The 15,907-nt window shown below is 48.0% G+C and overlaps 1 protein-coding gene across 7 annotated transcripts in view; it reads left to right on the top strand.

Moving 5' to 3' along the window:
- Positions 1-15,907, top strand: part of PRDM9 (PR/SET domain 9) — a 384,129-nt gene that overhangs the window by 268,304 nt on the left and 99,918 nt on the right. For 6 of the 7 annotated variants that reach the window (XM_063942393.1, XM_063942392.1, XM_063942394.1 and 3 more), the window contains one exon: positions 8,572-8,697. The exons of the other annotated variant lie outside the window; for it this stretch is intronic. In XM_063942393.1, the coding sequence (XP_063798463.1) occupies positions 8,572-8,697 (126 nt within the window). The remainder of the gene's footprint in view (positions 1-8,571; positions 8,698-15,907) is intronic. 7 annotated transcript variants of the gene reach the window in all.

Raw genomic sequence — 15,907 nt, forward strand, 5'->3', positions numbered from 1 at the left:
GTCCAGAGAACAGTTGGAGGTTGGAGTAGCACTATCTCAAGTAGTTCTACGACAGCACGGGTGGATTCTAAATATTCCAAAACCGCAGCTGTTTCCGACGACACGTCTGCTGTTCCTAGGGATGATTCTGGACACAGTCCAGAAAAAGGTGTTTCTCCCGGAGAAGAAAGCCAGGGAGTTATCCGAGCTAGTCAGGAACCTCCTAAAACCAGGAAAAGTGTCAGTGCATCATTGCACAAGGGTCCTGGGAAAAAATGGTGGCTTCTTACGAAGCGATTCCATTCGGCAGATTTCACGCAAGAACTTTTCAGTGGGATCTGCTGGAAAAATGGTCCGGATCGCATCTTCAGATGCATCAGCGGATAACCCTGTCTCCAAGGACAAGGGTGTTTCTTCTGCGGTGGCTGCAGAGTGCTCATCTACTAAAGGGCCGCAGATTCGGCATTCAGGACTGGGTCCTGGTGACCACGGATGCCAGCCTGAGAGGCTGGGGAGCAGTCACACAGGGAAAAAATTTCCAGGGAGTGTGATCAAGTCTGGAGACTTCTCTCCACATAAATATACTGGAGCTAAGGGCAATTTACAATGTTCTAAGCTTAGCAAGACCTCTGCTTCAAGGTCAGCCGGTATTGATCCAGTGGGACAACATCACGGCAGTCGCCCACGTAAACAGACAGGGCGGCACAAGAAGCAGGAGGGCAATGGCAGAAACTGCAAGGATTCTTCGCTGGGCGAAAAATCATGTGATAGCACTGTCAGCAGTGTTCATTCCGGGAGTGGACAACTGGGAAGCAGACTTCCTCAGCAGGCACGACCTCCACCCGGGAGAGTGGGGACTTCATCGGGAAGTATTCCACATGATTGTGAACCGTTGGGAAAGACCAAAGGTGGACATGATGGCGTCCCGCCTGAACAAAAAACTGGACAGGTATTGCGCCAGGTCAAGAGACCCTCAAGCAATAGCTGTGGACGTTCTGGTAACACCGTGGGTGTACCAGTCGGTGTATGTGTTCCCTCCTCTGCTTCTCATACCCAAGGTACTGAGAATTATAAGACGTAGAGGAGTAAGAACTATACTCGTGGCTCCGGATTGGCCAAGAAGGACGTGGCACCCGGAACTTCAAGAAATGCTCACAGAGGACTCATGGCCTCTGCCGCTAAGAAGGGACTTGCTTCAGCAAGTACCAGGTCTGTTCCAAGACTTACCGCGGCTGCGTTTGACGGCATGGCGGTGGAACGCCGGATCCTAAGGGAAAAAGGCATTCCGGAAGAGGTCATTCCTACCCTGGTCAAAGCCAGGAAGGAGGTGACCGCACAACATTATCACCACATGTGGCGAAAATATGTTGCGTGGTGTGAGGCCAGGAAGGCCCACGAAGAAATTTCAACTCGGTCGATTCCTGCATTTCCTGCAAACAGGAGTGTCTATGGGCCTCAAATTGGGGTCCATTAAGGTTCAAATTTCGGCCCTGTCAATTTTCTTCCAGAAAGAATTGGCTTCAGTTCCTGAAGTACAGAAGTTTGTCAAGGGAGTATTGCATATACAACCCCCTTTTTGTGCCTCCAGTGGCACTGTGGGATCTCAACGTAGTTCTGGGATTCCTCAAATCACATTTTAAACCGCTCAAATCTGTGGATTTGAAATATCTCACATGAAAAGTGACCATGCTGTTGACCCTGGCCTCGGCCAGGCGAGTGTCAGAATTGGCGGCTTTGTCTCACAAAAGCCATATCTGATTGTCCATTCGGACAGGGCAGAGCTGCGGATTCGTCCCCAGTTTCTTCCTAAGGTGGTGTCAGCGTTTCACCTGAACCAGCTTATTGTGGTACCTGCGGCTACTAGGGACTTGGAGGACTCCAGGTTGCTAGATGTTGTCAGGGCCCTGAAAATATAGGTTTCCAGGACGGCTGGAGTCAGGAAAACTGACTTGCTGTTATCCTGTATGCACCCAACAAACTGGGTGCTCTTGCTTCTAAGCAGACGATTGCTCGTTGGATTTGTAGCACATTTCAACTTGCATATTCTGTGGCAGGCCTGCCACAGCCTAAATCTGTCAAGGCCCATTCCACAAGGAAGGTGGGCTCATCCTGGGCGGGCTGCCCAAGGGGTCTCGGCATTACAACTCTGCCGAGCAGCTACGTGGTCGGGGGAGAACACGTTTGTAAAATTCTACAAATTTGATACCCTGGCTAAAGAGGACCTGGAGTTCTCTCATTCGGTGCTGCAGAGTCATCCGCACTCTCCCGCCCGTTTGGGAGCTTTGGTATAATCCCCATGGTCCTGACGGAGTCCCCAGCATCCACTAGGACGTCAGAGAAAATAAGATTTTACTTACCGATAAATCTATTTCTCGTAGTCCGTAGTCGATGCTGGGCGCCCATCCCAAGTGCGGATTGTCTGCAATACTTGTACATAGTTATTGTTACAAAAAAATCAGGTTGTTATTGTTGTGAGCCGTCTGTTCAGAGGCTCCTACGTTTGTCATACTGTTAACTGGGTTCAGATCACAAGTTGTACGGTGTGATTGGTGTGGCTGGTATGAGTCTTACCCGGGATTCAAAATCCTTCCTTATTGTGTACGCTCGTCCGGGCACAGTATCCTAACTGAGGCTTGGAGGAGGGTCATAGGGGGAGGAGCCAGTGCACACCACCTGATCCTAAAGCTTTATTTTTGTGCCCTGTCTCCTGCGGAGCCGCTAATCCCCATGGTCCTGTTGGAGTCCCCAGCATCCACTACGGACTACGAGAAATAGATTTATCGGTAAGTAAAATCTTATTTTTTACACTTGGCTATCAGCCCCCCATCCGCCGCCCTTGGATGGGGGGGACAGCCTCGGGCTTCACCCCTGGCCCTTGGGTGGCTGGAGGGGGGGGCTTGATTTAAGGGGTTTCCACTCCTCCAGGGTACCCCGGCCAGGGGTGACTAGTTAGTGATTTAATGCCAGGGCCGCAGGGACCTATATAAAAGTGTCCCCCGGCTGTGGCATTATCTCTCTGACTAGTGGAGCCCGGTGCTGGTTCAAAAAATACGGGGGACCCCTACGCTTTTTGTCCCCCGTATTTTTTGCACCAGGACCAGGCGCAGAGCCCGGTGCTGGTTGTTCAAATATGGGGGAACCCCGGTCAATTTTTTCCCCATATTTTTTCAATCAATTTTTTCAAAGAGCCCGAGGCTGGTTTGGCTTAGGAGGGGGGACCCCACGCAATTTTTTTTCAAGTTTTTACAGTAAACAGACCCTTTCCCATAGATAACCATGCACAGATCTCACTGATCCGTGCATGATTATCCAAACTCGCCTGGAAAAAGCAGGTCTATTTTTTGCTGCTTTTTTTAACGAATCGCTAAAAAATACACCCGCACTTGAGCACTCAGAGACTAACACCCAAATACGAATGAATAGTGAATACCCGTGTTGTATGAAATAACAGCCGCGTTTGACCGATGGTCTATTCATTCGTATTTCTGGACTTTGCCGTTCAAACCATTACGAATGGCCCAAACACTGCCGAGATTTGTGCTTAGTGAATTCCCGTGTTGGGACTTAGAAAAAAAAACACAAATCGGGCATACTCGGATTATTAGTAAATATTGGCCCTGGAGAGGTAAAGTATCTTTATTTCTTTTTCTTTTTTCTGTATTAAAGTGAGCATCTTTCTCCTCAGAAAGACTTAAATTTTACTGAGGACTCCAAATTGCACAAAGGTTAATTTTGGTGACTGTACTCTGACTTTTCATCAGAAGAATAAAGAGAACTTCAGGTAATGATGACCTAGAGGATAATACTACATTTGAAGTGGATTCTCTTGGAGGACAGAGGGTAGAGAAACTAGTTACCATAGTTCTACAGGTTTGGGCACAGTCGATTTATGATTCTCAATCAGGGTCGGTTCTACACATTGTGGCGCCCAGTGCGAAAGTTTTCACTGGCGCCCCCCCATCCACCGCGGCAAAACAGGGGCGTGGCTTCATAGAGGTGAGTCATGGCCACAATTATGCCCCTAGTAGCTGTGCCCCCAGTTGCTTTGCCCCCAGTAGCTGTTCCCCCTGTAGCAGTGCCCCAGTATGTGCCCCCTGTAGATGTGCCCCTTGTAGCTGTGCCCCCAGTAGTAGTGCCCCTTGTAACTGTGCCCCCTGTATGTGCCCCCAGTAGTAGTGCCCCCAGTATGTGCCCCCTGTAATAGCGCTGCTTTTAAATCCTAAAAGAAAAATCACAATACTTACCTGCCTCGCTCCTGCTTCCGGACCGCTGCTGCCACTGTCTCCGGGCGCCGACTCCTCTCTATGGGAGAGACGTCATGACGTCTCTCCCATAGCAACGCTGCACTGACACTAGGGGCCAATTTTGACCTCTAGCGTGAGTCAGCGATGTCAGCTGCAGCGGGCGCACACGGCGCTCGCTGCAGCCGGGAGCGGGGGAGGATAATTAGTAGCAGCTCTTGCCACGGCGGCGCCCTCAGGGTAGCAGCGCCCTGGGCAAAAAGCCTGCTTGCCCGTGGCAAGAGCCGCTACTGTTCTCAATCATTGGGGTATATTTACTAAGCTCCCGATTTTGACCGAGATGCCGTTTTTTCATCAAAGTGTCATCTCGGTCAATCTCGGTCATTTACTAAACACTAATCACGGCAGTGATGAGGGCATTCGTAATTTTTTGCTAGTTCAGGTAAAAAATTACGAATGAATACACCATCGGTCAAATTACGCCTGTTTAGATACGAATCTCGGTCATTTACTAAGCAAAAAAACACAAAACACTGCCGTGAAAAATTACAATTCGCAAAAAAGTCCTAAAAAAAAACAGACCTGCTTTTTTTATTCGTGATTTGAGATGCATGCAGGGATCCATGAGATCCGTGCATGTATATCAATGGGAAGGGGTGGGAAAGTGTTTTTTGTTGTTAAAAAAAATTGCGTGGGGTCCCCCCTCCTAAGCATAACCAGCCTCGGGCTCTTTGAGCCGATCCTGGTTGCAGAAATATGGGGTAAAAAATGACAGGGGTTCCCCCATATTTAAGCAACCAGCATCGGGCTCTGCGCCTGGTCCTGGTCCCAAAAATACGGGGGACAAAAAGAGTAGGGGTCCCCCGTATTTTTAAAACCAGCACCGGGCTCCACTAGCTGGACAGATAATGCCACAGCCGGGGGTCACTTTTATACTGCGCCCTGCGGCCGTGGCATCAAAAATCCAACTAGTCACCCCTGGCCGGGGTACCCTGGGGGAGTGAGGACCCCTTCAATCAAGGGGTCCCCCCCCCCCAGCCACCCAAGGGCCAGGGGTGAAGCCCGAGGCTGTCCCCCCCCATCCAATGGGCTGCGGATGGGAGGGCTGATAGCCTTTGTTGAAAAATAAAAGATATTGTTTTTAGTAGCAGTACTACAAGTCCCAGCAAGCCTCCCCCGCATGCTGGTACTTGGAGAACCACAAGTACCAGCATGCGGCGGAAAAACTGGCCCGCTGGTACCTGTAGTACTATTACTAAAAAAATACCCAAAAAAACACAAGACACACACACCGTGAAAGTATAATTTTATTACATACACACATACATACATACTTACCTTAAGTTCCCACGCAGGTCGGTCCTCTTGTCCAGTAGAATCCAAGGGGTACCTGTTGAAAAAATTATACTCACGAGATCCAGTGGTCCAGGCTCCTCGGCAAATCCAGGGTTAATCCACGTACTTGAATAAAATAAAAAAACGCTGTCACGACCACGAACTGAAAGGTGACCCATGTTTGCACATGGGTCACCTTGCCCCGAATGCCAGAAACCCACTTTGCCTTCTGGCTAAGTGGGTTTCTTCAGCCAATCAGGGAGTGCCACGTTGTAGCACTCTCCTGATCAGCTGTGTGCTGCTGTCCTCACTGACAGGCAGCACGCGGCAGTGTTACAATGTAGCGCCTATGCGCTACATTGTAACCAATGATGGGAACTTTCTGCTCAGCGGTGACGTCACTTTAGGTCAACCGCAGGGCAGAAAGTTCCCATCATTGGTTACAATGTAGCGCATAGGCGCTACATTGTAACACTGCCGTGTGCTGCCTGTCAGTGAAGACAGGAGCACACAGCTGATCAGGAGAGTGCTACAACGTGGCACTCCCTGATTGGCTGAAGAAACCCACTTAGCCAGAAGGCAAAGTGGGTTTCTGGCATTCGGGGCAAGGTGACCCATGTGCAAACATGGGTCACCTTTCAGTTCGTGGTCGTGACAGCGTTTTTTTTATTTTATTCAAGTACGTGGATTAACCCTGGATTTGCCGAGGAGCCTGGACCACTGGATCTCGTGAGTATAATTTTTTCAACAGGTACCCCTTGGATTCTACTGGAGAAGAGGACCGACCTGCGTGGGAACATAAGGTAAGTATGTATGTATGTATGTGTGTATGTATTTAATAAAATTATACTTTCACGGTGTGTGTGTCTTGTGTTTTTTTGGGTATTTTTTTAGTAATAGTACTACAGGTACCAGCGGGCCAGTTTTTCCGCCGCATGCTGGTACTTGTGGTTCTCCAAGTACCAGCATGCGGGGGAGGCTTGCTGGGACTTGTAGTACTGCTACTAAAAACAATATCTTTTATTTTACAACAAAGGCTATCAGCCCTCCCATCCGCAGCCCATTGGATGGGGGGGGACAGCCTCGGGCTTCACCCCTGGCCCTTGGGTGGCTGGGGGGGGGGACCCCTTGATTGAGGGGGTCCCCACTCCCCCAGGGTACCCCGGCCAGGGGTGACTAGTTGGATTTTTGATGCCACGGCCGCAGGGCACTATATAAAAGTGACCCCCGGCTGTGGCATTATCTGTCCAGCTAGTGGAGCCCGGTGCTGGTTTTAAAAATACGGGGGACCCCTACTCTTTTTGTCCCCCGTATTTTTGGGACCAGGACCAGGCGCAGAGCCCGATGCTGGTTGCTTAAATATGGGGGAACCCCTGTCATTTTTTTCCACATATTTCTGCAACCAGGATCGGCTCAAAGAGCCCGAGGCTGGTTATGCTTAGGAGGGGGGACCCCACGCATTTTTTTTAAAAAAATTACATTGTTTACTTTAAAAAAAAAAAAAAAAAAACCCCAGCACGGATCACACAAATCCGGCCGAGATTGATTGTAAAAAAAAACGGCAGTGTTTTGCTAATCACTGCTGTTAAATTAGGTAAAAAAACACGAATGACATCGACATCGGAAGCAAAGAAAAACACGAATACGACAGCTTAGTAAATTAGTCGTAATCCATTCAAAAAGTTGCAGTTTTACACTGTCGATGTCATTCGTGATTGAACTTTGACCTTTTTTCGGAAATTACGAATCTTAGTAAATAAACCCCATTGTTGGGAGATATCTTAAAGCTAAAGTGGATGAAGGCAAGATTGTTTCATTTCCTGCATCAGCTTGGTTGTCTGATTTGTTGAAGAACCTTGAATCAGACCAGATAAGTCATTTTTCATACCACATAATTTCCAACGATTTACCTTTAATAAAAAGTGTTATTTTGTAGATTTCAATTTTTTTTCCATTTAATTAGGCAGGCAGCACAGAAAACAGTATTCCCTGCATCACTTTACCACCATCAATTGCCTGTGATTTTGCAATTATTAGCTTGACCAATAGAACTTTTTTGACCATTGGAAGGATTTGCAATTTTTCACCTAAAGGGGATTATTCACAATTTCCCCGTCAGTGGCACCAGTGCAGGTCCTGTCTTGCTCGTGCGCAGCCCGGCCAATGCGATTGCACTGAATTGGCTGTGAATGCCTTCACTTGATTGACAGGTAGAGGCATTTGCGAAGCAGGTAGGGGTGGCAACGGACCGTTGCGGGGGCGGTGCGGTGAAAACGGGGGGGGGGGGGGGTCGACTGCATTTTCAGGGCTTCTGCATGATGTCACACGCAGCCACCCTGATAGGAAAAATCTACCTTCACAACCAAGCTGAAAAGGCAGGGTGTTGTCCACAGTTGCTGCGACTGCAGTTAAATTGCGGTCGCAGCCGCCGGGCAGGACATGAGATGGGCGGCCCACAGCATGCGATAGAAAGGATTGCAGATTCTGCTTTTTAGCAAAATCTGCAGTCCAACCTGAATAACTCCCATATTGCGATTGCAATGCTCACAACACTCTCACTACACGCCCCACATCACAGAAATTGCGGACCCATCCCACTGACATGCTTCCACCACTCCTTTTTATTGTTGCTAAATGCCATCGCTACTGTGTTCGCAGATAACTAGGTACGATCATGAAAACTAGTCTTGGCGTGTGTACACTGACTTCTGTTTGGTTGTGTACACATGCGCAGTGTGCACGATAATTCACATTTGCAACTGATGCTGAATCAGGCCCATAGTACCTAGCTAACGACCTAGATCCTACTGACTAATGAGGAATATTGCAGGTCTCTTCCTATCTGCGACCCTATTGCTACACCATTGTTTTAAGAACAACATGTTATATTTACTAAGTAGCATTCTGCCATTTTAAATCCCTCTGCCAGGATAGGCAACAAGCCGCCGCTTAGTAAATATACCACCAATGTCTAACGAGTATTACATACAGTATGTGTTCATGTGTCTGTGTTTAGTTTATAGGGAAGACTGTTCAGCAAGCAATGACATGGAGATACAGTGCTACCGAACTCACAGTTTAAGAAACAAAGAAAGAAAAATATATACAGAAATGAATGAACTACAAGACGATGACTTCTTGTGTATGTGTCTCTGGTTTTATACATCATATGTTAACCATTTGTAATAGTAGTACAACTTGGAGAAATTAGTAACATTTATGTTAGAATCTGGATAGCAAATGCATCTTTTCTCTTACGTCCTAGAGGATGCTGGGGTTCCATTTAGTACCATGGAACCCCAGCATATAGACGGGTCCCTTGGGAGCCATGGGCACTTCAAGAGTTTAATAGTGTGGGCTGGCTTCTTCCTCTATGCCCCTCCTACCAGACTCAGTTTAGAAAATGTGCCCAGTGGAGCCGGTCACAGCTAGGGGAGCTCCTAGCAGTTTTTTTTTTCTTAAAGAGTTAGGTACAGGGAGGCTGCTGGCAACAGCCTCCCTGCTTCGTGGGACTTAGGGAGGGGAGTAGGATCCAACCCTAGAGGTTAATGGCTCCTATCTCCGCCGACAGGGCACTGAGCTCCTGAGGGTGATGATCGCAAGCCCACGAGGCGATCGTTCACTCCCGCAGCACAGCCGGCACCCCGTAACAGAGCCATAAGATGGAGTGGTGAGTATGACGCCAGTGCCCCGGTAAGCGGGTCACCGGCAGGATATGGCGGCACAAGGGTAGGAGTGCAGCTCTGACAGGCTGCGCTCCGGAGGGCTCGGCGGTACTTGTAGTGCGGCGCTGTGAGGTCGCCCTGGGCCAGCGCAATACCCTACACTGGTCAAGTATAGCTTACAAGGCCTAACCCACTGATTTACCTCAGGCCAGTATAATCTCTAAGTGTGGGAACATGTGCCATTACAGGGGGCGGAGCTTCTTACTCAGAGCAGATCAAGCACTCACCAGCGCCATTTTCTCCCTGCAGAAGCATCAGAACGCTGACAGGGAGCACTGACCTCCACATAACTCCTGCTATCCTCTGAGGTACCAGGGTTATAGATGGGGGGCGGAGTGTACATTTATGAACTGTTTCTCCTATTAAGGTTACTCAGTCAGTGCCGTTTTGTCATATTAACTGCCTACTGGGGCACTGTGTTTGCTCCTTATACTCTGTGACTCTCTGAAGGTATTCTGTGGGGAAACTGCTGACATTTTCCTGTGTGTGTGTGTGTAAACCAATTTACCATATTTAAGGGACTTTGTCCTGTACTACAGAATGTATATCTTCTCCTGGGGAGTATATACCATGCTCAAAACTGAACAGAGGCTTTGGTGGCAGTTCCCCTGGGGTGGCCTCCATAAGGTGTACTTTGATTTATAGATTTTAAAATATATCCCATACTTGGAAGAAGCCGCAGTTTTGGAGTAGTCTGCGGATTAAAATCCCACAGCTGTGCCTCTCGCCCCATTTACGTACCCTAACAAGTATACACTTGCCCATATAATGCATGACATATGAGGAGGGCAACATATCTTTGAGGCTATTAGGGATGAGGAATATTATATATATATATATATATATATATATATATATATAACACTGTCAGGGTACAGGGTGCCGTTTCCTGGGGTAAGTGGCAGCACGCAGCAGCTGAGGAATCACACAAGTCCAGTTTGTGGTGCAACTGGCCACAGCCAGTTTTATTAAACAGAAAATAAAACAAACACCAAAAGAAAATACCTTGCCTGTCCGGCACTAACTAAACACAGGACGTTCCTAACTATCACTAAACAAAAACACAGAGTTCTCCAGTAAACACTGTATGGCTCACTTGCATAAAGAAGCGTGTTTCTCTCTTCAGAGATCCTCCAGTCTCCTCAGGCAGTCTGCACACACTAATCAGGCCAGCAGCTCTATAACACTCTTACACAGCTAAAAGCCTGATTAGCCTTCTGTGAGGCCAAAGACCCGAACTGGGCCCAATGTCTGGAACTTACCCCATCTCTCTTTCAGGGCCCTTATCCAGCTTTTCCAACAAACTGAAAAGGTTCTGACAAAACAAAACATTTTCCTAGAAGTCTTCATTTTTCTAATACATGTAAGACAAGAACCTGGGACAAACATACCTGCCCTCAAACACTATTCCAGTGTTCTTGTCACAATATATATATATATATATATATATATATATACACACACACACACACACACACACACACACACACACACACACACACATGTGTAATAAATGCCTTCCCACCGTTTAGGGCGTTAAACTCCTTCTTTGTGAAAACCTGAGTACACCCTGAGTATTATCCACATCCCTAAAGAGTGTCTAAATTATCAAAGGTTGGGTACCTGTACCTGGTTCAACCTCCATAAAGGCTGATCGCAGATTGAGACTAATCTCTAATACTATACACTGCTGCAGGTGTGACTCAGAGACCCACTATTGCGTAGATCTTTGGAGATAATGTAACGTGGTCAGGCTCTTTACTTGATGATTTAGATTCTATGTCTAGAAGTGAAATGCAAATGTTTCTATGTCACATACAGGATTCTACAGGCTTCACGGCTGGACGCCATGAAGAAGATTGGCCTGCGTCAAGCAGGGCCACTGCTCTGGCAGTTTCGACATGCAGGGGACGGTGTTTACACCAATGGACTGCGGATACTGAATGTAAGAAAGGTATGGTGAGTCAGCCCTTCACAGGTGAGGCCCTACATGAATATCCGAGCCAACTGCGGGTAAGTTGCCATATCTTCCATCCGCAGCTGCATAGACCAGGAAATTAGATCCTACACCTATACTGCAATCCCTTCCAAGGGTTTCTCCACTTCCCTTTTAGGACGTTGGGGAAATTCCAGAAAACCTGCACCGCCAGGTTCCTGAGAACGGAGTGGACCTCCCTGTCTGGGGATCCAGCAGGTGGGAGAGAGACTAAAAATTTCAGTTAAACATCTAGGCGATATCCTGCCTAGCCCCCTGGGAAACGTTAGTCTGCCCAGGGGTACAGACTGGAGTTTCTAGTACTCCCGTCTCACAGTTTCTTCGAATCAGGCTTACTAGCTTCTCAGGCTGAAAGTACAATACTGCTGGAAGCTATTCTAACAGGTCATTTACGTAACAGGGGTTACTATTCAAACATGCACCCCTACTCGTGTATGTTCAATTCAGGAGGAAATCTCTGAGAGCGGTGATCTCTGGTCGAGATATAGGGGAATTCCTGGTATCTCTAGACCTATCTAAGGTTACACTACAACTGTGTCACTTCCAGTTCCAAACACTGCACTTGGCCTCTACGCAACACTGGGGGTGTTCATCAAGGCCAAGACAGCATTCTGCTTCTGCTCCGCAAGCCAGGTGTGGACATAATTCCATATCTGGACGGCCTTAACATCCTCCAGGGAAATGTTGTTACAGAGTGTTTTTCTCGCAGATCAACTGTCCCAGAATCGTAGGTGGATCCTGAAGCTTCCAATTTCACATTTTGGAGCCGACAAGGAGGCGCTCCTTCCTGAGGAAGATTCTTGGCACGGAAGTGCAGAGGGCGTTTCTACCGGTGGAGAAAGCGGTGGTGATCCAATCAATGGTCCGGGATGTCCTGAAGCCAGCACGGTTGTCGGTTTATCAGTCCATTCGCCTTCTGGGGAAGATGGTTGCCTTCTACGAGGCTTGACAGTACAGAAGATTCGTTCCACGGTCTTTCCAACTGGATCTGCTGGTCCAATGGCCGGGATCTCATTTTCACATGCACCAGCGAATAGGCCTGTCGCCGAAAGCCAGGATTTCATTCCTCTGTTGGCTGCGAACTTCTCACCTTCTCGAGGGCCGCAGGTTCGGGATTCGGAATTGGATCTTTCTAACCACGGATGCAAGTCTCAGAGGTTGGGGAGCGGTCACCCAAGGGGAACACTTCTAAGGAAAGTGGTCAAGTCTGGGATCCATCCTTCCGATAAACATTCTGGAGCTAAGGGCCAGGTACAATGGCCTTCTACAAATGGCACATCTTCTTCAAGATCAGGCCTTTCAGGTTCAGTTGGATAATGTAACGGTGGTCTCCTACATAAACCAACAGGGTGGAACGAAGAGCAGAGCTGTAATGTCAGAGGTAACAAGAATCCTCCTCTGGGCAAAAAATTGCGTGGTGGCGCTGCCAGTGATCTTCATTCCGGGAGTGAACAACTGGGAAGTGGACTTCCTCAGCAGACACGATCTCCTTCCAGGAGTTTGGGGCCTCCATCCGGAGGTATTCGTAGAGGTCACAAGCCGATGGGGTGTACCTCAGATAGGCATGGTAGCCTCTCGCCTCAACAAGAAGCTTTGGAGGTACTGTTCCAGGTCAAGTGACCCACAAGCCGTGGCCGCCCTGGTAACTCCGTGGGTGTTCCAGTCAGTGTATATGTTCCCTCCACTTCCACTCATCCCAAGGATTCTCAACTCATAATATAATTAAGAGTTCAGGCAATCCTCATTGCTCCGGTCTGGCCAAGAAGGGCTTGGTACGCGGATCTTCTGGAATTGCTACTGGAGGATCCGAGGCCTCTTCCTCTTCGCGAGGTCCATCTACATTTGACGGCATGGAGGTTGAAAGCCAGATCTTAGCTCGGAAGGGCATTCTGAAAAGGGTCTTTCCTACCCTGGTACAGACCAGGAAGGGAGTAACATCTAAACATTGCCATCAGATTTAGAAAAAGTATATGTCTTGGTGTGTATCCAAGGAATTTCCTACGGTGGAGTTTCAACTGGACGGTTTCTCCTCTTTCTGCAAGCAAGTGTGGATGTGGGCCTACACTTGGGCTCCATATGGGTCCAGATTTCGGCCTTGTCCATTTTCTTCCAGAAACAATTGGCTGCCCCCCCTGAGGTTCAGACTTTCTTGAAAGGGGTTCTGCACATCCAACACCCTTAGTGCCTCCTACGGCACCTTGGGATCTTAATGTGGTGCTGCAGTTCCTGCAATCGTATTGGATCGAGCCTTTACAGGAGGTTAACATCAAGTTTCTTACTTGGAAGGCAGTCACACTGTTGGCTTTGGCATCTGCTAGACGTGTGTCTGAATTGGGGGCATTGTCATGCAAGAGCCCCTACTTGATTTTCCATGAAGAACGTGTCAGCAATTTCTTCCAAAGGTTGTGTTGGCTTTTCATATCAACCAACCTATTTTGGTGCCAGTGGCTACTGACTCCTCAATTACCTCAAAGTCCTTGGATGTTGTGAGGGCTTTGAAGATTTATGTGAAGAGAACTTCTCGTCACAGAAAGTCGGACGCTCTGTTTATCCTTTATGATCCCAACAAGGTTGGGTGTCCTGTGTCACGATCCGGGTACTGAGACACCATTTTCCCTTCTGGATGCACGTCCTAGGTCCGGTTCCCAGTTATGTCACTCACCTACTGCAGCCCTCTGCGGTCTCCGCTGTCATCCATGTGTCTCAGTGTGCAGTTGTCAGTTTGGCGTCTCCTGTCCTCCGCGGCCGGCGCCGCCATTGCCGCTGTGTTTCCATATGGTTTTCCAAACCAACTTTCCCTCCAAGTACTAACATGGGCGCAGCCATGTTGGTTTCAGTCACATGTTCAATCTCCACCAATCCGCTGCTTCTGGAATCTGCATAATTGCTCAGCCAATCCCTGCTATGCAGCAGGTATAAATATCCGGTCCCAGCTCTCAAAGGATTGTCAGTGCTTTCATTGTCATCTGTGATTCCAGCCTACAAGCTTCACTACGGACTTTCTCCTGCAATTCCATTCTGCAGTTCAGCCTGACTTCCCTGGTGATTACACTCTGCTGTGTAACCCGACTCTCCAGTGTTAACCCCCCACAGTCTACTTTGGATTCCTGTGTTTGAACTTCTGCTTTTCAGTAATCATCCTTCATTTCTCAGTTCCAGCGCACTCCAGCTTCTTTACTCATCTTCCAGCGAACCCTAGCTTCATTACTCATCTTCCAGCGAACCCCAGCTTCATTTATTATTTACAGAACTTTCCTCCATATTCCAGGTTACTGGTCTTTACCAATTGTGCACCTAATTATCACGTGTGACTTTCTATTATTCTTTTGCACGTTATTTGACTTTTTATTCAATAAAAGCACTTAAGGCATTTCCAGTTGTCGTGGTCACGCCCTCGGGCATTTATTGCTACTGTCAATACGCATGTCCAGGAGTCACATAGTTCCTCCTAAGTTCAAATACCCGTCAGCCCCTACAACTGAGGCTCCCAGTCACGGTCTCCAGGCCTCAGTTGTGACATCCTGCTTCTAAGTAGTCGATTTCTTACTGGATTAGTTTCACTATCCAGCATGCTTATTCTACGGCAGGATTGCCATGTCCAAAATCTGTTAAGGCCCACTCTACTCGTAAAGTGGTTTCTTCGTGGGCGGCTACCCGGGGTGTCTCGGCTTTGCAGCTTTGCCGAGTGGCTACTTGGTCAGGGTCGAACATGTTTGCTAAGTTCTACAAGTTCGATGCTTTGGCTTCTGGGGACCTTAAGTTTGGCCACTCTGTTCTGCAGGAGCCTCAGCGCTCTCCCTCCCGTTCTGGGAGCTTTGGTACATCCCCATGGTACTAAATGGAACCCCAGCATCCTCTAGGACGTAAGAAAAAATAGGATTTTAATTACCTACTGGTAAATCCTTTTCTCGTAGCCCGTAGAGGATGCTGGGCGCCCGCCCAGCACTTCGTTTTCCTGCATTGTTACTTGGTTAAGTATTGGTTCAGCTGTTGCTGTTCCTCTGTCCTGCTGGTTAGCATGGTTTCTTCATGTTGCGTGCTACTTAGCATGGTTTCTTCATGTTGCATGCTGGTTAAACATGGTTTCTTCATGTTCCTGCTGGTTCGCATGGTTTCTTCATGTTGCCTGCCGGTTGGCATGGTTTCTTCATGTTTCATGCTGGTTTGCTTGAATTCTTCAAGTTGCATGCTGGTTTGCATGGTTTTTCCATGTTGCATGCTGGTTGGCATGGTTTTTTAATTCGGTGTGAGCTGGTGTGAATCTCACCACTATCTGTGTATTTCCTTCTCTCAAAGTATGTCAGTCTCCTCGGGCACAGTTTCTAGACTGAGTCTGGTAGGAGGGGCATAGAGGGAGGAGCCAGCCCACACTATTAAACTCTTAAAGTGCCCATGGCTCCCTAGGGACCTGTCTATACCCCATGGTACTAAATGCAACCCCAGCATCCTCTACGGACTACGAGAAAAGGATTTACTGGTAAGTAATTAAAATCCTATTTTTTTAAACATCATCCTCCATAAACTGTACATATATATGTTCTAAACCTGTCGGGCCTGATTCCGATTTGCATGCAATGCTGATGTTCAGAGTTCAGCGATTATTTGCTACTATGCGTACCCTAAAAACTCAT

This window comes from Pseudophryne corroboree, chromosome 10 (genome assembly GCF_028390025.1).
Source record: "Pseudophryne corroboree isolate aPseCor3 chromosome 10, aPseCor3.hap2, whole genome shotgun sequence".
Taxonomy (NCBI): Eukaryota; Metazoa; Chordata; class Amphibia; order Anura; family Myobatrachidae; genus Pseudophryne; species Pseudophryne corroboree.